Here is a 24,272-nt window from a genome sequence, read left to right as displayed (position 1 = left end):
AGCATATGTGCATTCTTGTTTACTTATGTGTATATGTTTTAAAATAGGCACAATATACAAACATTGAATTGAATGAATGCTCTTTAAAAGTGTTCCACCATTATAAATGACAGTGTAATTGAGAAATCCAATCAGAGAATTTACTCTCTGTCTTCCCAGGATTACCAAAACCAGAATGGTGAGATTTTCTTTTCCTCTTTAAAGAGTAGTGACAGTGCCAAAAAAAAAAAAAAAAAAAAAAATCGACTGACATTTTTTTAGGTATTAGAGAGCAAAGTTCTGACAGGAGCACCACTAATTAACTGATAATTGTCTTCCTTTGGCAAGCTCTACTCTTCCTGCTCTTAATTTGCAGGTCTCAGCTCTGTTGTTGAAACAATATGCATACTAGTTTTTCATTGATGATTAAATTTGAACTGTTGCCACTTGAAATTGTAGCTGTTGTAATAGGTGGATTTCAGGTTGTTAGACCACCACAAGGAACTGCTGAGAACTCATAAGCAATACATCCACCATTGCCTCTGGGTGTTAGGCAAAAGAATGGAACAATCAAAAAGAGAAAGAAACAAACAAAAAACAAACAAACAAAAGAAACCACTTCCCCAGTAAAATACTGTCTTATTAACATAAGAGGCTTTACTAGTGAGGATTGGTGCTCAGTTTTCTTACTGAAACAAAAATCACGAAAGTCTTATGAGAGGAATGCAGGATTGTCAGAGCACTGCATTAGGAAGTTTTGTAATGAATACATTTCCTTTGGAATTTTGCAGTGGGAGGAAGTGAGTATTATGGATGAAAAAAATACACCTATCCGAACCTACCAAGTGTGCAACGTGATGGAACCCAGCCAGAATAACTGGCTCCGAACTGATTGGATCACTCGAGAGGGGGCTCAGAGGGTGTACATTGAAATCAAGTTCACCTTGAGGGACTGCAATAGTCTTCCAGGCGTCATGGGGACTTGCAAGGAGACGTTTAATCTGTACTACTATGAATCAGACAACGACAAAGAGCGGTTTATCCGAGAGAGCCAGTTTGCCAAAATCGACACCATCGCCGCCGATGAGAGCTTCACCCAAGTGGACATTGGCGACAGGATCATGAAGCTGAACACCGAGATCCGGGATGTAGGGCCACTGAGCAAAAAGGGGTTTTATCTCGCTTTTCAGGATGTGGGCGCCTGCATCGCCCTGGTATCGGTCCGTGTGTTCTACAAGAAGTGTCCGCTCACAGTTCGCAATCTGGCCCAGTTTCCAGACACCATCACAGGGGCTGATACATCTTCTCTGGTGGAAGTCCGAGGCTCCTGTGTCAACAACTCAGAAGAGAAAGATGTGCCAAAAATGTACTGTGGGGCAGATGGTGAATGGCTGGTACCCATTGGCAACTGTCTATGCAATGCTGGACATGAAGAGCGGAATGGAGAATGCCAAGGTAAGACGAGCCATATTGTACTTTTCATTAGGGCTTAGTGCACATAATTAAATCAGAGATGAGACTAAATGGAGTCAAGCCAGTAATTAGCAGCCCCTGTGGGATGTGGTGGGACAGAGGGTTCTAATGAGTAAGTGCTGTAGCTCCAGGTGGCAAGGCTAAGACCGTTCTAATACTGACAAAATAAATGGTGCTGCTGTAATCAGTAAAGGCCAAACACATTTGCTAGCAGGCACTTAGATCTGAACTGGCTTGATGTAAATGAACACGCAGAAGAAACTGGGCTTGATTGATCCTTACTTAAAGAGGGTGACACATTTTCAAACCATAGTGTTCCTGTCTATAGACATAGTAAAATGGTAAAATCTCTCATCAAATGTATATATATTTGTACATGAACAATTTATGTGTGAAATTAGGATTGTTGTTTCAATTTCCTCGAACTGTGAAGAAAGTCCAGTCTTCCCCACTTAGTGGGCCAGTATAGACGTGACTCAGTATAGACATGGAGTGACAGTGTTTCAAGTACATTTGTTCCGCCAAGCATCCATTGATAGGGTCCCTAAGTGAAATTAATCTTGACAAAAGACTTCTTTATTTCCCAGAGGAGGTGATAAAGAGCTAGTAAGAGTCTTCTTATTTGATCTGTGGTCAGAGGCAATACTAAATTGTAATCCATTTTGGTTATTGAGTTTTGGAAGAAATCTAAGTGTTTTTATCATGTTGATTCCTATGTATCATATTACTGAAGTGTTTTTTTTTCTCACCTAAAGTTCAGTATATGCAATTCCTTCTTCCCTTATGTTGCTTTCTGTTGGAATATTGGGAAGTTTGTAAACATTTTTTCTTATAGCAGCTTTGTTTCTGAGTGAGGGATGAAAGTAATTCATTTGTATATGGATTGCTCATTTCATGTGTGGAATAAGGCTAAAAAATCAGTTATCCAACGTGTTTTTTGTTTTTTTTTGGCTTGGTTTTTATTTTTAGTGGTTATCCATAGTCTGCTACTGCCAATCTTATTATGGTTACTATTAAACAGTGTAACTGTGGTCTCATCTATGGAGCCGATCAGATTAATCTTTTCTCAGGTTGATTGTTGAGCTGTAGACTGGATTGCCCATGGTTCATCTGATTTGGTGATTAAAGAGCCTGACTGCCAAACAATTTGTCTGGCATTTCAACCATTTTAATGAAAGGGTGGGATTAACTATGGGGTAATCCACTTGACTGACTGGAAATTAACAATTATAACCTAAAAAAAAATTGCATTTTTGGTAGTTTGGTGTCGAGTTATGTGTTTTTCCTTTCATCGTTTATACTTTTCTAAAGTGTCATTCCTGAATTCCTGATTGGCTATAGTTATTTCTAGGAGTAACTAACAATGAATGTCTTTTAACTTAATCATAAATAAAACAGAGTAAAGGCTGACTACTTTTTCTGTTGACAGAAAGTAATAAGGTAAACTTGGAAATTTAAAAGTTGGAATTTAAAGGAAATTCTTACTGTTTTATTTGTTGTTGAGTTAGCAGCTACTAGATAAACTGGACCAAATTTAAACCCTGAAGTATATTCTGGCGTTAATATCATAAAGTATATAAATGCATTGCTATTGGCACGTAAATTACAATAATCATAGAAGGAATAGTGAAGTGAGCAGGGCAATGACACCACATCACTTTTTAGAGTAAAGTATTCTGCCTTTTTTATTTTTGTAAGATAGGACTTACATATCTTCATATGTCAAGATTCTTATTTATATATATTAAAAAAAACAACACACCATTGCCTTCCATTTCCTGCTCAGATGTTCACATATCTGGCATTAGTACATCTATCTAATGTGTCATTGATTTTCAATTGTCACAGAGCCCAGTAACTCATACATTGCTACAGTGTGAAACTCCTTGACAGTTTTACAACCCAAATTAGAAGGAAAAGAGAAAAAGATGGAGGGGGAAGTGAGTATAAAGGCAATTGAACATGTTAGTGGTTTGCTTTATGGAAATAATCTCAGGTACCTAGTTAATCATGTGACTCATGGAAGGGGAGAGGCTCCATGTTCTAGGTTGAGTCCATTTCTGAGGAAACTGTTCCTAACACAAAGTTAGATATTGAGTAGAAGGGGAAGGTGGGCTGAGCCACTTTTGAGACTCTTTTGTGTTTCCACACCTGTTATCCAGGTATTTTCTTTGCTACTGATAAAATGATTAACTCTTTCAAGAAGAGAGCTTTTGCACAAAACCTTGCACTTTCTTTGTTTTTAATGCTACCAAGTAAGAATCTCTGATGAAGTTAGGAAGGAAGGAATATCTAGAATGACAAAGGATTCTTAAATTCCAAACTTGAGTGAGAATTTTAAAAGATGACACAACTGTAAAAATTTTGGGAGTAACAAAAATGGTTGTCTTCATCTTGACATCATTACCAGGGTATCAGAAAAGCATCCAAGTGGAACAGAAGGAACATCAAGATAAGGACATGTGTCTCAGTTTGGTCACTTAGCTAAGTGACTTTGAGCATGTTTATTCAACCCTCTGAGTCTTGGCTTGTTCATCTATAAAATGAATTGATAGTAATTATACTTAGCTTACAGACTTGCTATGAGTACATGGTGATGTAAGATTGGTAAAAGTCACTTGTAGATCACCAAGCATGAAACCAATGTTAATGCTAGCATTTCTTTTACTACTCGGCTCTTCCCAAGGTCATAGCTAATGACTTTTAAAGATGTTGAGTTGAAGTGGGAAAAGGGAGGTCCATCTCCCAGCCACTCTTGGAAGTTAAGACTAAAGATAAGAAACATTGCCTTACCTTAATAAAGAATAATGTCTATTTTCACAGTTCATATTGCAAGTGATATTTGGAGAGTGTCATTTTTTTTCCCCACCCCTGTAAGAAAGAGAACTAACTTTCCTTTGAGTGAGAGAAAAGTGATTTGAGGGTGGGACAAGAAAGCGAGGGTGTAAAGAGAGCTTAAGAAGGGACATAATGGAGAACTGGCAAGTCTTCAGAACTGTGGCAGCAGGTTCCTCCCCAATTGTCTCTTCAATGGGTCTACTGTGGCAGGACAAATAGAAGAACAGGTGAAAGGTCACCTACTTCCTCATCCATCTTCCTTGGGGTCTGGGAGGTCAGAGTGAAGATTGATTAAGATCTTAAATGTTTGACAAAGGATCCCTTGGCAAAAATGGGCAGGGCGGGAGGGGGCCTGGGGCGCGCTGTTGTTTAAATTTAACCCTGGTCATCTGCTGGAGTCCTCGAGGGACCTTGGGGACAGAACTACACTTCCTCTTGGAGTTCTTACTTCCAAGCTGTACATGCTAATGGAGACTGAAGGATGGAGAGCCGTGTCAAAAGTGTGGAGAGGGGCAGGGTGATGGCGGGCTTGCCCTCTGAAGCAGCCGCAAGTTCATTCTGCTCTTGAATAACATTTTCTGAACCTATTTGGCTCAGTCTCGGCAGAACAACAAAGAGTGTGAGCCACTCATCTGTCCTCCCCAGGAGAGGGGCTGGCTGGAGGTCACAGCACTCACTTGCCTAGTGATTGGGTGCAAAGGATAAGAAACTATTCTAGTGAGTCTAGTTACAAGGCCTCCTCAGACTGTCTGAGAAAGGAAACAAAATCCACCTCAGACCCTCTCTCGCCTGACACACACACACACACCCCAGTGAGGAAATGTTCCAGGTGTTTTACAGGGTTGTTTTCATTACCTCAGAAAAAATATTAAGCAGAAGGACGAGAGGAAAAAATTCTTTATGAACTTATTTTTTGCTTAATGAAAAAGCTGAAAAATGAAAGGAAAGTCACAGATTTACCCTTTGTGAAATATTAATGAGTAATATGTTCAGAGAGTGTATAGAAAAATAAAACTAATAAAAAGAAAACATTCTTATAGAGTCGACTCTTAAGGTCAAGTAAATATTCACACCTGTGACAAAATTTAGCCAGATAGAAATCAGGACTTGGTGAAATACACAATTTTGCTATAAATTGTTTGGGGTCATATATATCTGGGACTTATATATCATTACATATATGATGCCTTCATATCAGCAAAAGGTATCTTATTAAACGCTCTTCTGACAAAGAACAAGACAGAAATACTTTGATGGCTGTAAAACTGAAATATTTCAAGTTTGTGCTCTGAAAAGAGAGACTGAGCTGTTTAAAAAAAAAAAAAAAAAAAAAAAAAGATTACTTGGTTTTCCTAAGGACCTTAGGAGAAAGATTACTGGAAAGGAAGCATTTAAAATATAGTTCAGAGAGATGCTGTTTCATATCCTTTCCACTTTTGAAATTTTCTTCTACCTTTGAATCATGTCATTAAGATTCAATTGCTGGAATCACACGGCTGCTTTTATCTCCAGCTTTGAAGCGTGGCTATGATCATAGAAAGATGCAATTATTCATATACGAGAAGAACAGGGTTTAATTATTGTCCTTTTTCTGTTATACTTTTTTATTTCTCCTTTGTGTGACCAGGCTTCTTTTTGAGTGTGAATGATGCAATGGTGTCTATTTTCAGTTCACCAAAGCATCACATATGAATTATCTCAGTTAGGGATTTTTGAATATGGTACTTTAGATTTGATGACTTATTTTAGTTTCACTGAGCCTCCTTATACCTTTCAAAAAATGAATTGAGACATAATTATTCTTTTAAGACATAAGACTTTAGAAAGACTGATTAAATGGCTTTTTAGTTACTATGCGAAGCAGAGATGGTCATGATATAAATTTGACTTTCACATCATTGAACTTAAAGTTGTTCTTGGGAGGGGGGAGCAACATTTAATTGATGCATTTAACATTACTAGACAACTGCGGGCTTAATTTTGTTTGAGTTACCACTCTTTACAATTTGGCAGGTAACTCAAATATATCTTTATTACATGTATTTTAAGAAATAGCAAATGGAGTTATCCTCTTAATTGTCATCTTGTTTTTATGATTGTTGACTTGATCATGAAGGTGATAACTTTTCTTCATTCTTCATAATTGATGTTTAATATGCTGCAGTATGAATATCTCATACTTTAATTTTTCCCTTATTAGTAGATATTTAGGTTCTTAGTGTTTCTTGGTAATATTTTTAAGTAAACACTTTATAAATCATACACATACATTTTTATTAAACAATGAGTGATTAGTCTTGCTTTGTAACTTTTCTGGACAAGTGAATTTAGTAAACCTTTCCTGTCATGAGAACGCATGTGGAGGAGTGCAGTCCAGTATAACCAGACAAGTGACACCAGCGACGATTATGGAACATGGTGGGATCTCATTAAATGTTCATTGAATAAATGAATAAATAAATACATAAGGAATGGCGGCCTGTTTCATATTAAATATTTATTTGGCGGAGTAATGTTTCATGGAGTCAACATGATATATCAAAATCTTTGTATGCAGCTAATGTATTAATGAGGGCCTTGTTTACATTTCTTAGCTTCAGTTGGATCTTACATATTTTCATCATGTTTATGAATCATCGCTGTGCCTGAATGTTCAGAAATCGCGAAGCGCATGAGTGAACACCACGTTATTGTAGTACAACTTGGCTAAGCCCTGCCTTTGAAGTTGGAGACTTGCGTTTAGTTTCTAGTTGTGCTACTTAACCAGATGTGTGATCCTGGAGACTAACTTAACCCCTCTAATCTCAAATTCACATTTGCAAATTGATGGCAATAGGATGTTACTATGTAGGACACACCCATACGCGTATAATCATTTATGCATAAAGGGTGTAGCACAGTGCCTAGAATCATGAAACAATCAGTGGAAATTTATTGTTAAACTTTTGTTGTTTGACAGAAATAATGGTGACATTGTAAGCTATTTGGTCACTGTCTGTTCAACAAGGAAAGCATTTCGTTTTGGTGCACAGTAGAGATTTTTTTTGGGGGGGAGAGAGGGGTGCAGCGATGTCACGTGACACATCACCAGGGGTACGGGATGGTGTGAAATGGCTGATCTTGGTAATTTTATATTGATCAAATCCTCTATTCCCCAAGTTACCGCACTAGTACAGTGGTTCCCCAAGTGTGTTCCAGTTGGGTTCCCCAAGGTCATGGAGTCTGCAAGGTTAAAACTCTTTTAATAATATTAAGATGTTATCTGCCCCAAGATGTTATCTGCCCTTGCCCTGTCCTACTCTCCTGCGTGGAGTTTTCCAGAGGCTACCTGATACGTACTATCTCATCAGATTGAATACATACGAGAATATAGCTGTCCTCTGGTAAGCCAGGCATTAAAAAGATTTGCAAAGAAGTATATATAAATAAATAAATAAAAATAATAGCATTCTTCTCACTAATTTCTTTTGCTCTGGGAAATATAGTTATTTTTTCATTAAAATGTTATTTGTGTTCACATATCATGGGTTGATTATTAGTGTTTTAAAAATGAATTAACAATTACTTACAAATTTTTCAGTTTCAGTTCCCAGTGGGACATAATGGCAGTTTTAAGTCACACAAACAAAAGCACTTCAGGATCTTCAATATTTTTAAGAGTGGAAAGGGGTTCCGAGACCCAAAAGTTTGAGAACCACTGCAGCCTGTTAAGTTTCTCTGGCAGGTACAGAGTGTGCTACTGTCTTGTTGCAGACCCTTCAAAACTTAAAATGAAATCAGAAAGCTCTGAAAACTGTTTCAGAATCTGGGAGATTTAGCTAGCTTAGGAGAATGGCATTTTATTTATTCAACCTTTTTTAGATGTTTCTATAAAATTAGACATCAATTTATAGCTCTTGGCTTTTTTGGAAAACCGTTTATCTGTGTCCAATATCATGGCTCAGTTCTCTTTAGTTTCGTGGTCTTTGTGAGAAGGAATGATTAAACTAGGCCTCAGCTGTCCCCAAGACCCTCAGAGACGGTATCTTTTTCACTTAGGGCATAAAACCTTTCCTCATTGAATCCCCTTACAGCTGGTACCTCTGAGCTGTTTTGGAGAGCAGGTGAGGTCAGTGGGTTCCACGATCTGGAGGGTAATTAATAGTCCCATGAATAAATGGACATTTTATGAATATTCAGGGTCTATTTTGGCTTCATGGGAAACAGTCAAGTTGGTACTGCTTACAACTCCCTTTGGAGACACCAAGCTTTTTCTGGGTGAGTTTGGGTCGTCAGCTGTCTGCCGAGGGTTGCTTTTCCAGGCAGCAGATTCTTCATTTGCATATTCTGTATTTGCCCTCTTGCAAAACAGCACACCCATTTCCCCCTTTCACAAAGGCTTCCTTTGGCAACTCCAGCCAAAATCTCCGTCTGTTTATGCAGAACCCAATGATTTAGATGCCATGCAAATTAATTCGGTTTTGATTTGAATGCTTCCAGAGGTTGGGGTTGGGGGGCAGAGGATGGACTCTTTGCACAGGGCTCTTTTTGTGCACCTCCCACCACTGATCCGAGGTGGCCGCTTGTCACTCTGGCCCTTTGCCCCGTGAAAAACAACCCAAGCTTCTGCTGCTCGTTTTACTTTCACCTTTGGAAAGAAACCTTGCAGTTGGTGAATCCCTTGGCTTGTCTAGTTAGTGCCAGCTTCACCTGGAGTCTTGCTGTACTTTCTGAGGTGGGAAGAGATGAGATGGAACGCTCCAGATTATGTGAGGCATGTTTGAAAGTGTCCCAACAAAGGGCTTGAAAAATTGTAGAGTAAAAAAGATAAAATTCTTTGAAAAAGAATGGTCAGATCTCAGGAAGTTCCAAAGATAAGCTTTAGGTCACTTGTGAGCTGTGTCGACCTAAGTAATGTCCAAACCTATAGGGAAAACTGACTACAGTTGCCAGGAAACAAAATCTCAACGGATTGAAAAAATGCTTCGGAGAATGGCAGTTTTGCAGCTTGTTTTATACGTCAGCCTCAAAGGAGAAGACATAAGGAGGGTTACGCGAACTCCATTGGTGGTAGATTCAGGCTGTGAGAGAGAGCAAAGCGGGGAAATGTCTGGGATTGGATAAACAATAAAATGGAGAGATGCATACTTTTTTTTACATTGGTGGGCACAGCAAAGTTAATAATGAACATTTACAGCACATAGAGATGGTAGTAGAGGAGCAGATAACAACAGGGGTTGCGGTGATGGTGGTCCTTGTGCCCTGAGGGGTCTGGAAAAGGAGCAAACGCTGACGTTTCAAAGGTATGTTATCTTAGATGCAAAAAGACCGCAGACCGGCTCATTCAAGGCAAAGAGTGACCTTTGTCAAGGAAGCTACAGGCCCAGGACGTGACTACAGCCACTTTTAGTTAGGAATTTTTGTGTTCACACCATCCTATGTGGTTAATTTCTGTCTGTCCAGATTGTAGGGCCTGCCATGCTGGCTTGTCATGTTTAGTGTGTGGCCTCTTTTTCTTCCACAGCTGGAGCCCGTTCATTCCTTTCTTCGACAAACAGATATTGAAAGTGGATAATGTACAAACCACCATTGGTATTTTCATCTGTGTTTCTGTATTTATGAATGAATACATCAGCTGTGATACCTAGAATCACTTAGGTCCCAGATAAATCTCTTTAAAAGGTGCATTGACTATAATTCTGTTCCTTATTCCATATGTGTATTCACCTTGGGTGAAATATTGCCTTCTGGATTCCTGTCTTCCCAACCCACCCAGTGTCTCCAAATTTCCTTTACCCTTTGCTTTATTCCCCTAGCATGGACACACAAGCACACTGTATATTTTGCCCAACAAACTTTACTCTCTGCTTGAAAACAGCCCTATCTTCAGAAGCCCGTGAGCTTATGTATTCTATAACCTAGGAGAAGAGGACATTGCATGAAATGTTTTTGAAGTTCAATTAGTTTTTAGTTTAAGCTAATTTCACAGGGCAGAAAATGGGCATAGCCAGACTTCGCAGTGTAATTAAGTGGAGGCAGGGTCAGCTAAGACAACATCTAAATGTGGAAGAGCTTTGGTTTAGCTCCACATGGTCTGACAAAGTTTGATGATGCTGTTCAAAGTCCATTTGGGATGGATTATTAGGATTAAAGAACAGCAGAAGGCTCTGTACTTGGTGTGTTCTCTGGTGTCATTAGTGGATGAGAAAATTCAGCTGCTTATCTGGCTCATTTTTAAGGATGGATTTAAACAGACCCACACTTCTCAACGGTGATCTTACTAACCTCTTCTTAATAAGTTACAGATCTCAAATTGCCCGAAATCCTTAAAATTCCATTTGAAGTAAGTTGATTGATAATTATCATCTCCCCTCTGTGTGCAGATATTTTCCGCAGCAGTACAAAGCTATGGTACAGTTTCTTAATTACCCAGATAATCCTGTTTGCTTGTATTTTTAAACTATGAAGTGCTGAGTAATTATTCAATTCTTAATAGAAGGCAAATGGCAATGCAAACAATAATTAGGACGAGAGACAGACTAATGCGCTTCAAAGCAAATTGGATTTTTTTCATACTGTTCAGCGTGAAGTCCCATAAGCCAACAATTCAGAAGCCAGGCAAAAGAGTTTCCATTTTGTTCATATTTTATGGCGTTATCTCTTCATGGCTTGTTTCTGTGAATAGCAGTTTGCCCCAATGAAGCTGGCTGCACCCAAGCCCAATGTTTCCCTAACAATCGCCTCCCCGCTGTTTGACATTTGGCTGTGTTCTCCCTGGGCTCCAGATTGGTCCTTTGTCTGCTTCAGATCCCACAGGTCAGAGGTTAACAGAATACTGATTTCCTCCCATCATACCATGGCAGGTAAATATGGGCCAACCTCGTGATCAGTTAAGACACAGCTCAGTCAGGAATGCCTTTCTCAGGGGCTATTGTCCTTAAGAACGGCCCTGATTTCAGACCCAAGTTTCCCAGCTCTTGCTTTCCCAGTACCTACTTCGTTATGAGCGCTGCCTTCTCTTTTTATGTGGCTGTTTCACGCCCCCAACTAACACTATATCCCCAGAAATACACGACCTGAAAAGTATGAGCAAATCCTCTCTTTTGATTAATTCATTTTACAAACTTAAGATGGTAATACTTTGCAATCTTTGCACAGTTAATCATGTCTTGTCGTCTTAATCTGTACTGTATGTTTCATTGATGAAATAATAAACTGATAACAAAGGCAGAAGACAAGGATGCTTTAATAACAGTGCTGTTCCCACCCCCTTTCGCCGCTTTTTCTGTCTTGCCTTCACGGTGTATTGCCAGTTACACGTGTCATTAAACGAACAATCGATTTTATTTTCCATTCTCATCATTTATGGAGATGTCCAAACATTCATCAATATCAATGTTATTAATGTTTTACATCGGTTTAATGATATCAGTCTTAATTTTTCTCCTGAGATTCATGTAACTCCATAGGCTACTTTCTAATTGGTTGTGATGCACACACATAGGTTTTAAAAGTTTGAACTATCTTTCAAATTCCAGACATCTTGTTATCATCAATTAATTTTAGGCCACTTTTCAATGTATCAGCTCTCCCATTGCTCTTTGGCCAACCTCCTTCGCATTGCACCGTACCCGTGAACTTGATGCTTAGATTCATTTGTTTTTAGTTTTAAGTGTTTGAAAAAGACATCCCCACTTTGAAAAACAGTTTCCTTTACAAGTGTCCAGCTTGGCAATGACTGAAGCAGCCCCCAGGCAAATTACCATGTTAAAAGCACAGATCAATACGTTTCTGGCTCCTCCACCCTTCTTGCTCTCTTCCCAAGGGGAAGAGTTTTGAAGAACCTGAGGGGCCCTTGACAGATGTGCCAGGAGCCTTCAAGAGGCTTGTCGATTTTGGAGTGGGGAACACTGACAGTTTGATCTAGTGCCCAGACTGCTGCTCCTCTGGCCATTTGAAAATGGATGCAAGTGGAATTGACAGCTTCAGGAAAGCTCTTGCAGTTCATGTAATTATGGAGAGGATTAGAAGAAAAGTGTTGGGAGAAATAAGAGATCAATACAAGGGCACTAGTTGACTGAACTCACCTTTAGCTGTTCGAGCACTCCATTTTGTAACATTTAACCTGCGCACAGAGAAGAATATTTTATAGGTTTGTTGTTTTTCTTAAGGGTTGTGTAAGCCTATGCATAAGAAAAACAAAATAAGCAGCCACTGATTTTTGAGAGCGGACTTGTAAATAATTAACAGTGTAATGCTTCCAGTACTTAAAATGCAAAGGTGCTAATTAAGTAATGGGAGAAATTGAGATTTCATTACTGTGTTTCTAAGTGAGGTGCCAGCGAAGACGTGCAGCTGAAAGTAATATTTGAACATTCAGGTTTCCATTTATAGCATTTTCTTTAATATCTGCTTCTCTATTTGTATCCTAGAGTTTAAAATTAGTATTAATGCAGGGCTACATTAAAACAATAGAAAAATGTACTGGGTTTTTTGTTGTTGTTTTCTTTGTTTTTTTGTGTGTGTGTTTTTGTTTTTTTTTAAAGAAAGGAACTCATGTTGATTTACAAGTGAAAACATTACATGAATGAACAAAAAGCTTTAAAAAAAGGTTTGAAACACACAACCTGAGGGTCTCGAGTGGTCTTACTTTTAGGAAGTTAGTCTCCACAAGGCAAAAATAGCTATTATCCTTAGCTAAAATAAACTCAAGTACATAATTTATTCTAAACTCCATGAGGGATTCTGGGATCCACATTCACAAAATGTTGTAGCTATAACTATTCTAATAATTTTTAAATGGGTAATTGATAGGGCCAGAATCTTGCAGTATGATTTTAGCAATTATACTGAAACTTTTTTTTAAGTGCATCATTAGATCTTTTCCTAGAGAAACAGTCATTTATTTAAGAAAAGTAATGTCTGACCTTATAAAAATCACAACTATTATTGCAGCTTTAAAAAATAGATGGAGTAAAAAGTGACCCCTTTCCAAAAATGGATTGTTGAGTTCTACTACAGATAATGATTGAAATACACAAACCTATTGAGTTTTTCCAATATTTTCCATTATATCTTCTAGCTGGTTATCACTGATCTACAGGGAAGCTATTGATTTTTGTATGTTTATCTTGCATCCACTCTTTTTATTAAACTATCTTGTGAATACTAATAGGTTTTCAGTTAATTCTCCGGGGTTCTCTGGAGAACTAATACTTTTGACTGCAAGCAATTTTGTTTTTCTCCTTTCCAAAAATCAGACCTCTTATTTCTGATTTTTATCTTACAACATTGGTCAGAATTTTTAAACCAGTAATAAATAATAGTGTAGATTGTGAGCATCTTTATTTTATGCCCTATTTGAGTGGGCATAATTTAAGTATGCTACGAGATATATTTTCTTAATTCCATATTACCGAGTGTTAAACATTTCTTGGATAGAATTTGAATTTTGTCAAATTACTTCAAGTATTTCTTTTTATTTATGTGATCTTTTTTTATTTATTGTCTTTATGAGATTGAATCATTAGTAGATTTTTCTGATAATAAATCATAAACTCTCTTTGCCTTTGTGGGTGAGGGGAAACCTATAAGGTGGCAGGGGATTTGGATAGACTCTTAAATTCTATTTGTTAATTGAAAATAGCAATTAAGAGCCAGCGCTTTGGAATAAGAACTGCATTTTAATCTCAGTTTTGTCACTTACAATGCAACAGGGCTAGTTACTTTATAGTACTTTGGTTTTCTACTCTGTAACATGAGAATAACGATACTTACCCCATGGGTGTACTTAGGATTGAATAAGACAGTGCGTGTAAGTCTCACCTAAGAAGTGTCATCTATTCAGTGCTCAGCAAAATGTAGAAGTTTTTATTTTATTTTGAATCTTTTATAAATATTCAAGTGATATTAACCTACATATTCTCTCTCTTTCTAATTCTCTTTCTTGCTCTCTCTGTTTTCCTATTCTTACCAAGTTTTAGTATTATAGTCAATTTGTAAACTTAATCATGATAGTTCTCTATTTTTTAATTAACATTGTAGGAAATTAATGTGCTTGAGAACTAGCATTTCTCTGCAAGTTTAAAAGAGTTGACCATTCAAACTGGCTCTGGACCATGCACTTATGATTTGGGCACTTTTCTGTATGTTTGCTAGACTTCGATAAAAAGTGCAACAACCACAGAAAGGAAACTGGCTCTGGAATCTTGTTCAGTTGCTTTCCAAGTCACATAAATGGCTTTTCCAGTCCAGCATAGTAGACATGTTCTTTGACTGTGATTTGGGCTATTCCCAGCCTCTGCTGACTTTAGGGTAAAAAGCGAAGATGCCACGTTGCTGTCATCTATAATTACATTATTGAGATTTCTCATTACCTGTGTAGGTCTTAAGCATATAAGTTAAAGGTAATGGGATCATTAAACCTGGAGTTGGTGCATAGGCATGATTGAGCTATTCATTAATCATAAACCTGGCTGCTAATGAGAATCTAGTTGAGAAAATATTTAATAGCCCATTTGGGAAAGCTGCATTTCACTGCTGAGTGAATGTGGATTTAGCCCCTTGGAGCTGTGGTGCTTTGCTCTCTTTTTTTATTGAGAGAGAGAGAACGTGAAATGACAGATCCACTGTTGTAGAAACATCTGGTGCTCCTTCGAGCTGCAACTTTGACATAATAATTTGTAAATTTTTTCTGTTGGTTTTGAGGGTTGGCAAGTTTTATTTTTCCTTTCAAGTTATTCTGTGGGCCACAACAGGCAGAACGAACACCAGAGGACAGGTATGGCCTCAGAAGACGGAAAAACGGTCTAATGTGGTGAACTAGACATGAGTGGAGTGCAATGCCTTCTGAGATGATGAGTTTGCATCTTTGGAGCCGGTGTGCACTCTGGCCAATGACCCCAGGGCATCTAACAATATCCCTGCAGTAAGAGATCAGAGACCCCGTGTGGCTCAAAAGGGGCCCCCTTGTCATTTTGAGCAGGATGCTTCTTCCTTGAGTAATATTTGCCAAGTATTGTGGGTCTGTCCTGTGCACGGCAGGCATGCACATGGCAAGGTATTTAATACCCTGCGTATCCTGACTAGTCCCTGGGCCAGTTGCATCTTAATGGATGCCCGTGGCGTCCTCCAGTCACTCTGACAGGCCAACACCTCTCCTCAGTTTTCCACATGCCTCAGGAATGGATATTTCTGTTGTAAATTTCTAGACTAGACAAACTGTAAGATTACTTGCAACTCTATTTAGATAGTAGGCTATTTGGTACCCTGTTTTAAATATTTTACATTTCCTGTAGGGTAGGTAATCTAGGTCTAAGATCTTGTGGCATAGGAAAGGTGGGGGATAAGTTCTTCAAACAATCCCAATTATCAACCTCTCTATTTTTATTTCCTTAAATCTAAGTGTACACCACAGCATTTCAAAGTTGATATCATATTTTCCCAGGGGGCACCAATGAATGGAGATGGGGAATGTCTTTTGGAAGAAATGATCAATGTTTTATAATGCGTTTTTATAATACTGTAATGATGACCATCAACCAAGCTCTACTGACTTTAATTTTTTTATTCCTAAAACAGCCTCGTAAGGCAGGTCTGTTATTATTCCCATTTTACAGTTGGGAAAGCTGAGGCAGGGAAAGGTGCCTAAGGCTATGTGGACTACTCAAGATGACTTGAAACCTGATAGACTGGCTCTAGCCTCTGCAGCTGCTAACTCTAGACCATACTTTCCTCAGGGGAAGAACTGTTAGAAAGAAAGAAACCTCATCCCAAGTTAACTAACAATATGGGAGCCACTTTGTAGTCTTAGAAGGTAAGAAAAATATTTAAAATGCCTGAGTTACAGAATTATGTAAACAGTGCCCTGTGTGTACCCTAAGATTTGTCAAACACTCATCTGCCAGTGAGTTGCCTTTGTATTATTGTCAATGGCCTTGCCAAGAGCAAAATGTGACTTCCCGATCATTAAGGCTGAAGACCTTGGCATAGAGTGTATTACTGAATTATTCTTACTTTGACTCTGTATCACAGCAGAGAGGGAGGTTACAAGCATCGACCCAAATTTACAAGAGACAGAGCATCCGTTCATCCTACCAGGCGATAGCCTAACCAAATAAGAATTTTTTGATTTTGCAAATGCTGTGCAAAAAGTGCAGGAGATTTAGAAGGAAAGTCAATCTAAAAAGGCTTAACTTTTAATAATCTTTTTGTTGTGTGTGTGCTTTTAAGCTGATTCATTTAGAGTGTGTGTTTGCAAATGTGTGCAGAAAAAAAAAGGAAACGACAATGAAACAATTTGGAAGGCAGTTCATTTATGTAATCAGGGGAAAGTGAAGAAAGATGGGGTAAACAATTGCAAATGGTGGGATGTGTTCATTTCTTTGGTACCCACACATCCATTCTCTCCTTTCACCATTATGTTGCTACCTTGTAACTTCAGTAGAAATGACTCACCTTTCAGCACCTAAAAACAATTACTTCCTGAATTGGTAAATTATGCTAGTCACAAAAATTCCTCTTTTTTTTTTTTAAAGCTTAAACCATTTAAAGTCAGGTTTTCTGTTGATTGCAACACAACCCTAATTAATAAAGGCGATCATTACTTTAACATGGCAATTACTTGAGCATGCAAACTAGTTTTCTGTACACAAATGTTGCACATAGGAAACATAATATGTTTGCCCAGACTGAGTAGTTACCCTTCCCAAAGGTTTCTTTATAGTCCCATAAACTATGGAAACCTGTTGGAGACTATTTGTCCTACCTGCTCAGCCTGAGGGCAAGATGGGCTAGTTTGGGTTCTGTTGCTGACAGAGGCACAGGGGGACCCTCTTCTCCATGCTGTGGCTTCCTGAAGTGGGGCATCTGTCTTCTTAGAACTGGAGAATATTCAAGCTGGAAGGACCTTAGAAATCCTTTATTTGGTTCATATTTTTCATTTTACACATGAAGACACTGAGACTCAAATTAATGAAGTACATAATCAATTAATAAAGACTGGCACCTGAAGTCTGGAATTTAAGTCTTGCTGTCTTGGTCATGCTATAGAGAAGAAAAATCCAGAAAAAATGGGGAAGCCAAAGTGGAGTACTATCTGCATATTGTTGAGGTTGTCCTTGGAGAAGCAAATACCTAAGACCTCTCCCCAACTTAAGGCTTCAGAAATGAGATCAGATTTGGTCCTTTATAGCAATCCTTAGAGTTTCAGTAAACTTTTCCCCCCATGTAGGCTTGAAACCCCCGAATATACTATGCCTCTTTCTGTCTGCATCAGTACATCCTGAGGTCATCATGTCTTTCTATGCATTGTTCCCTTTGCAAAGTTTGCAGCCTAAGGGAGTGGACAGCCCTATAAAAATGTTTATAACGCGATAAGTGAAGTAAGCTCAGGTAAGGACCTGGAGTAGAGATTTGCTGAGTCCCATTGTGGATGAGATGTGAAGGAAAGTTTTTTGGAAACTTTAACAGAGTATTGAAGAACAGCTGACTTCAACGGTAAATAATTCTTAATTATTTACTCAGTGGGGAGGCAAATATGCGTATGACATAAAACCCACCAGTGGATGCAGTGGCCTATGGGATATAGAGCATGTGTGAAAAGGAAAGTTTTTAGTAGCTTCTAGGTTTTAAGGTTGGTCCATCAGTGCATGGTGATTCCATTTTTAGATTAAGGAAATCCTAGAGAATGAAGTAATTTTTAAGGGATGGTGGTTTGGCGTGGCAGAATGAAGGATTAGTTTATACTTGCTAGATGTAGAATATATACATGGATGAAGATACCAACTAGGAAAGGAGGATGATCATGTTTTATTTGCTTTTCAGTTCTGAACTTGACTTAGTAGAAAAATAAGTTTTGAGAGGCTTCAATCCGGTACACCATTTCGGAAGTATCTCAGTCTGCTTGGGCTGCCATACCACCATACCACAGATGGGTGGCTTAAACACAAATGTATTTTTTCACACTCCTGAAGGCCAGAAGTCCAAGATGAAGGTGCCGTCATGGTTGGTTTCTGGTGAGGGTTCTTTTGCTGGGTGTAGATAGTTGCCCTGTCACTGGGTCCCCATGGCCTGTCCTCTGCGTGTGCACGGTGAGTGAGCGATCTCTGGTGTCTCTTCCTCTTCTTACAAGCACACCAGTCCTGCAGGCTTAGGGCCCCACACTTGTAACCTCCCCACAGGCCCTGTCTCCAAATGCAGTCACATCGGGAGCTTGGTTTTCCACATACGAATTTGAAGCGGGACACAGTTCATTCTATCACAGGAGATGAAAAATGCCGTTCTGTTTGTTTTGTAAGTTATGTGAACATGTGGCAGTTTGTTAAGCCTCAGCTTTTGTATCACTTCTCTATCTTCATGTCTTAGGGAATATTTTGTTTATCCGTCTATGCCTGTGTGGGTTTCTCATGATGACAGTGTGGCTTGGTGGCCTAGAACTTGAACCCTACTGACCAGGGCTCTTCTATGAATATGGATCTTGTATGAATTACTTAGCCCCTCTTATCACTAGTCTCTCGTATTCTTCGTCTGTGATGTGGAGATACTATTCCTGTTCATTTCCCAATATAATTTATATGAGTCATATACGTGTTAAATTTATTTATACATTTGCTGTGTCTTAAAGAAGATAGTGTAATATTTTTTTTAATTTCAGCTGATCAATACTTCACTTGCTAGATGAAAGCATAGTAAGAGTTCTTATTCATTGCACCCCACTTTTTTTGTGTGCGTATCTGCTAAGTAGAGCATGGGAAACCCTACCGATGGGGGTACCTAAATAAGGTTTTAAGCCATGTTGAAGAGAAATGACAAATCACAAAGCTATCCAGTTGATAGAAAACAAAAACAAGAAATTCATGTTGTTTGTAGAAAAACGTGGTAATATACAGGAAGTAAAAAGACAAGCAGAACCATCTGTAATATGACCACGTACTGAGAGTCATGCTTATCAATTGGGTTCTGTACTTCCAGATTGTCTTTGATGTACACACGCACACACACACACACACACACACACACACACACACACCCCATTATTGATCATGCAGCACGATCCTAAAATCTTACCAGATCAAGAAACATAACTATAACATCATTTTTAATGGCACCGAGTTTTCTGTCGCTTCAATGTACCACGATTTCTGCAGCTCTCCTCTCTTGCTGGACATTTCAGTTGTTTTTGGTGCTTTTAATCTTACCCTGAATATTCTCACAGCAAAATCTTCAACCATAGCCTTCATTATTTTCAAATAATGGTTGGGTTGAAAGATATGCGATTTTGAAGGCTTTGATACTCAGTTTTGAGATCCATGCTTACCTAAGCTTGAAACAATGAGGAACAGCACACCTCTCTGACATGATGTGTTAATTTCCTGCAATGCTCATTAACAACATGAACTCCAAAGGGGAGGTAGTTTTGCTCATTAGCACTTGCCTGTGAGAAAACTTCTTTTATGGATTTTGCCAACAAGGCCTTTCTTTTTATTCTAAAAATCAATTAATTTTTATGCTTGTTTTAAACAAATGTAGGATTCTTTAGCTACCTGTGACAGCTGTGGGCAGCTACCCGGTCATGTAAAGGATACCCTTTAATATCAAGAATGATATAGGGGCAGCCGGATGGCTCAGTTGGTTAGAATGCAGTGCTCATAACACCAAGGTTGCTGGTTCAATTCCCCCATGGGCCAGTGAGCTGCACCCTCCACAACTAGAGTGAAAACAACGATTTGATTTGGAGCGGATGGATCCTGGAAAACATACTGTTCTCCAATATTCCCCAATTAAAAAAAAAAAAAAAAGAATAATAGAGTTCAGTCACTTGATGTAAATTATTGCCTCTAAATCTATTATAAGTTTTTCGCTCCCACATCTAAGGGACGTCTTTGCTCCCCTAACACGGAGACACACTGCCTTTCAAAAAGACATTTTTAAATTAAGCGTGATGAACCTGATTGTTTTTATATAATCACTTAGGCGCCGGTGTCTTCTGATTTTAGAGAATGCCTTCAGGGTTTCACCAACTGGAAGGGAGCATGACTTCATGGACTATGCATGAACTTTAAAATACCTACACACACAAAAACCAGGACAAGAAATCCCTGGAGGGTTGGCTAATTGTCCTTCTTTATGAGTTAAATGAATGGATTGTTATGTAATCAATTGTTTCTGTGACCTCAAAATTCATTCTGTTATCCTCCAGAGCGCTCATACCTTTCAACTAAATGTCTGTGCTAGCATTCCCCGGGCTCATCTCCCAGAACCACTATTCACCATGGAATATTAATTATCTAGTTTGCTTTTGCACCCTTCCCCTTTTAAAAACAAATCAAACACCTTGCAAATTATTTTCCCAAGTGCACGGACAGAATACAGAACAATGCTTTCTCCTTTCATCCCAACCTCCCCTCACTCCTTTGCCTCCCTCCTTCTCAGTACGAGAATCCTGCACACCCTGGCGCTAATTTTGAAGACCAGGTCACTTCAAAATAGGGTGACGTCTCCAAGGACAGTGAATCCCTCGATGCATTTCCTGGAACCTAAAACATGCATTCTACCTTCTGCCACTCATCGCATGGCAGTATAAAAATTAAACCATATTAGTCTTTAGATTTTTGTTTTTCCTGTTAAATGAATAAACACATGTTATCCACGAAACGAATTCTGTTCATGATAGACAAGAGGGAACATGCCGAGAAAGGAACACATTCACACACAAAGTGAACCTGAAGTCACATTGAGGAACCTCGTGGCACCTATCCTGGCTTCTTATCCCATGTGCCCAAGCACAGAATGGCTTTACTCTGCTTGCGTGGTGGGGCTGGCCTTTTCCTTTCCGCCACCTGTGCAGACCCAGGAAGTGGTTCTTCATCGGTAACCTCAGAACCTGCTGTTTGCTGGGTAGGGATCGGTTTTGGGTTGTCCACTGCATTGCTGTCCTGCTTGAGACGTATATTGGCATCTAGATGCCTATGGCGTTATAGCTGCCACACACTTTGTTGACCCAGGAACTACTTCTGTGTCTCTCTTTTCAGCGTAGCCTTCCAGTTTCCCACTGGGAACAACAGCACCTTTGGCTGCAAGCCTGAAATCCTCTATGAATGAACTTGCCTTTCCCTTCCCCTAAGCTGCTGCACCTTGTTTCTCAGTCCCACGGAATCTTGTTCTGCATCAGCAGGAACTTGAATGTGGGTCGCTCCCCTGGCTTCTAGAGGGGTCCTTTCTTAGGACGCCGGTAGCTGCTTCTGTTCTCTGCCCTTTCGTTAGAATGGATGCCCTGAGAATTTGATGTTGTCTTAAATCAAGACTTAGTTCTCCACAACATTTTGGCTCTACGTCCGTTTCCTTAGCTCTAGTCCCCTGGATTCCAGTTACCAGTACTTCCTGTCTTTCTCTGTTGTCTGTGTCAGTGAGGTTTCTACATGCCTGGCCAGCCAGCCCATCCAAGATAAGCAGTAAGCTGTACGCCATGGAAAATGTTTAAGCAGAAACTAGAGGAAGTCTTGAGTAAGAGAAGCGTCAGCAGCATCCCTCACTGGAAAGAGGGACTGCAGTAACTGCTCTCTGGTCCCTCACGATTTTAAGATCATTACAATTCAACAGTAATTGCCCCTCCCACTCACAGAGTCAATCAAAACTTTGTCACTTGCTATTACCCCAACCCTGTACTGAGAGCACTGTTTGGTACAGAAGGCTTTGCGGTGTGCCCGTCAAATGTAAAATCAAATTTTAAACAGCTCATATCAATAAAAGGGAGGAAAAAGAATAAGTTGATAAAAAATGGCGTGTTTGGTAATGTAAGCTGCATGGGCCAAATTACTTCAATTACATATGGCTCCTGTTTACGTCTGTCTGATGTTAAGACAACTGAGGAAGACAGCTTGATTCACTGGCTACAGAGCCTCACTAGTTGGATGCGTATTTGTTTTGTTTTGCACATCATGGAAACTTGAGTCATCACAAGAGCAGCATCTGGATATTTTGCTTTGAATGGAGAAATTTATTGCATTAATTAAGAAAATTGTCTTGTAAAAATGGAGTGCTAATCAATGAAGCAGCGTAATGACAAAGCTCCCCTTTGCTATTTGCTCCTCTCTTCCCAACCTGTTCAGCCTTCACTATATGGGTTGGATTATATAATTACGAGAGGCTATCCACGCATAAATAGGCTGTAACTAGTCTGGGATTAGAAATCTCCGCAAACCTGAGCGGTGATCATGTGACCCTCCTACTGTGAAACCACCCCTGGCTTTTCCAGACGGCCCTCCAGGGAAAGGTGGTCGAAGCTCCTCCTTTCTTCCGTGTTCCTTCATTGCTCTAAGCTCCCAGCTGCTGGGCTTTCGTCCACCGGTCCACCTGCCCCACGTGCCTTCCGGCCTGTCAGAATCCAGGCCCTGCTCAAGCAGCACTATGTGTTTGAATTTTCACAAGTATTAGGTTGGTGCAAAGGTAATTGTGGTTTTTGCAATTGTTGCCAACCTTTTAAACTGCAACTATTTTTGGCACCAACCTCCTATTTTGATCGTACTCCTTAATGTCACTTCTACTTTCTATTGACATTTTCTCACTTCCAGGCCACAGAGCATACTTAGTGAGGAAACTCCCTACAACTTTTAGCTGTAAATCAGGCAAGTCAATTAGTTTCTCTGTGATTTAGTTTACTAGTATATAAAATGTGGATAGTAATAATACCTACTCCATCCAGGAGTTGTGTGGATTAAACGTGTAAATACTTGTAAATAAACCGTGCCTGGAGCATAGTAATCACTCAATAAATATTAGCTCTTAGTCCTCCTCCTCCTATAAACTACTATTAGGTTGGCAGGGCCCACGTCAGGGCTCTGAGCTTGGTGGGAGGAGTTTAAGCTCCATTTTAGACCCCACTTTCCCCTTCAGTTGCATACCCTTGTTCAGTGTATATGGCAGTTCAGTACCAGAATCTATGCGTTCCCAGGACTAAGTCTATATTCCGTGTATCTTTCTTTGCATCCCCTGTAGTGCCAGAAACAATGTAGTACAGAGTTTTAATCTGCCCTGGCACTCCATTTGTGATCACTGAAATGAACGAATCAACAAGTGGAAAAAGAAAAATGTCACTGTGGTTTTGTTTCTCTCTAAGCAACCCATTGATTTTTGAAGCACACTTATATAATGTATCATGTGTTTTCAGTAAGAAACCAGTATCTGTCACCATCTTCTACAATACTGGGTATGTCGTACATTTAAAGAATGTAATTCAGGCTGAATTTTCTGTGGGTTTATTTACTAGATCAAAGAGTGACTTCAAATTTCAGCACTTATTTTATTTGCGAGCATAAACTCATGGGTTTAGTCAAGTGCCAAGAAAATAAGTTAATCATCTGAATTATGTGGATTCTGGCAAATCACTCTTTCTTTTTGGGGAAAAAAAGGGAAAAGAGCTTTGACTCTTTATCGCCCTTCAGCAAAGCCAATTGCTTATAATAATGAGAATAAAACTCTATTAATTAATAGCTCGAGGCTGCTAATCAGTCTAGAAAAGTGACGTTACCCAGAATATACTGGTTATCCTTATTGCATGTCATTGATATATAATTCAATTGATTTTCACACTTTTTACATTCCAAAATAAAATACAACTTTTGTCATGTCACTAGATTGGAATTCTTTGACAATACATTAACATGCCAAAAATAATATTACACACAAGAATAATGTCGAAATAAATTACAGGTAGAGCTGTATCCCTAAGGAGATTTTCATTTGTGTCTTAGACTAGAAGACTTATCACCCTACTCACATGTCTGTTTCAGTCTAGGATGTTTTAGGCTCTTAGTTCAATTCAATAAATTACTCATTTTGTGTTTGCTACATGCCCAGCCCTCACTGTTGCTGAGCATGAGTCTATATTCCATTACACAAACGTCTATGTAACTCTGAAGTACAACATGATTTTTTTCAAAGAATAAATACAGATACTTGCATGCAAAGGATCCTTGAAAGCGGTCACCTGGATGATTTTACAGGAT

At 39.1% G+C, this 24,272-nt stretch overlaps 1 protein-coding gene across 2 annotated transcripts in view; it reads left to right on the top strand.

Annotated features, from left to right (window-relative positions):
- Positions 1–24,272, top strand: part of EPHA4 (EPH receptor A4) — a 126,072-nt gene that overhangs the window by 6,665 nt on the left and 95,135 nt on the right. For both annotated transcript variants that reach the window (XM_019753685.3, XM_019753686.3), the window contains exon 3: positions 771–1,434. In XM_019753685.3, the coding sequence (XP_019609244.1) occupies positions 771–1,434 (664 nt within the window). The remainder of the gene's footprint in view (positions 1–770; positions 1,435–24,272) is intronic.

The sequence above is a fragment of the Rhinolophus sinicus genome, chromosome 17 (assembly GCF_057876585.1).
Source record: "Rhinolophus sinicus isolate RSI-liver-muscle chromosome 17, RSI-T2T, whole genome shotgun sequence".
Taxonomy (NCBI): Eukaryota; Metazoa; Chordata; class Mammalia; order Chiroptera; family Rhinolophidae; genus Rhinolophus; species Rhinolophus sinicus.
Note: the sequence above shows the minus strand (reverse complement) of the source record. Positions and strands in the feature narration are given on the sequence as shown.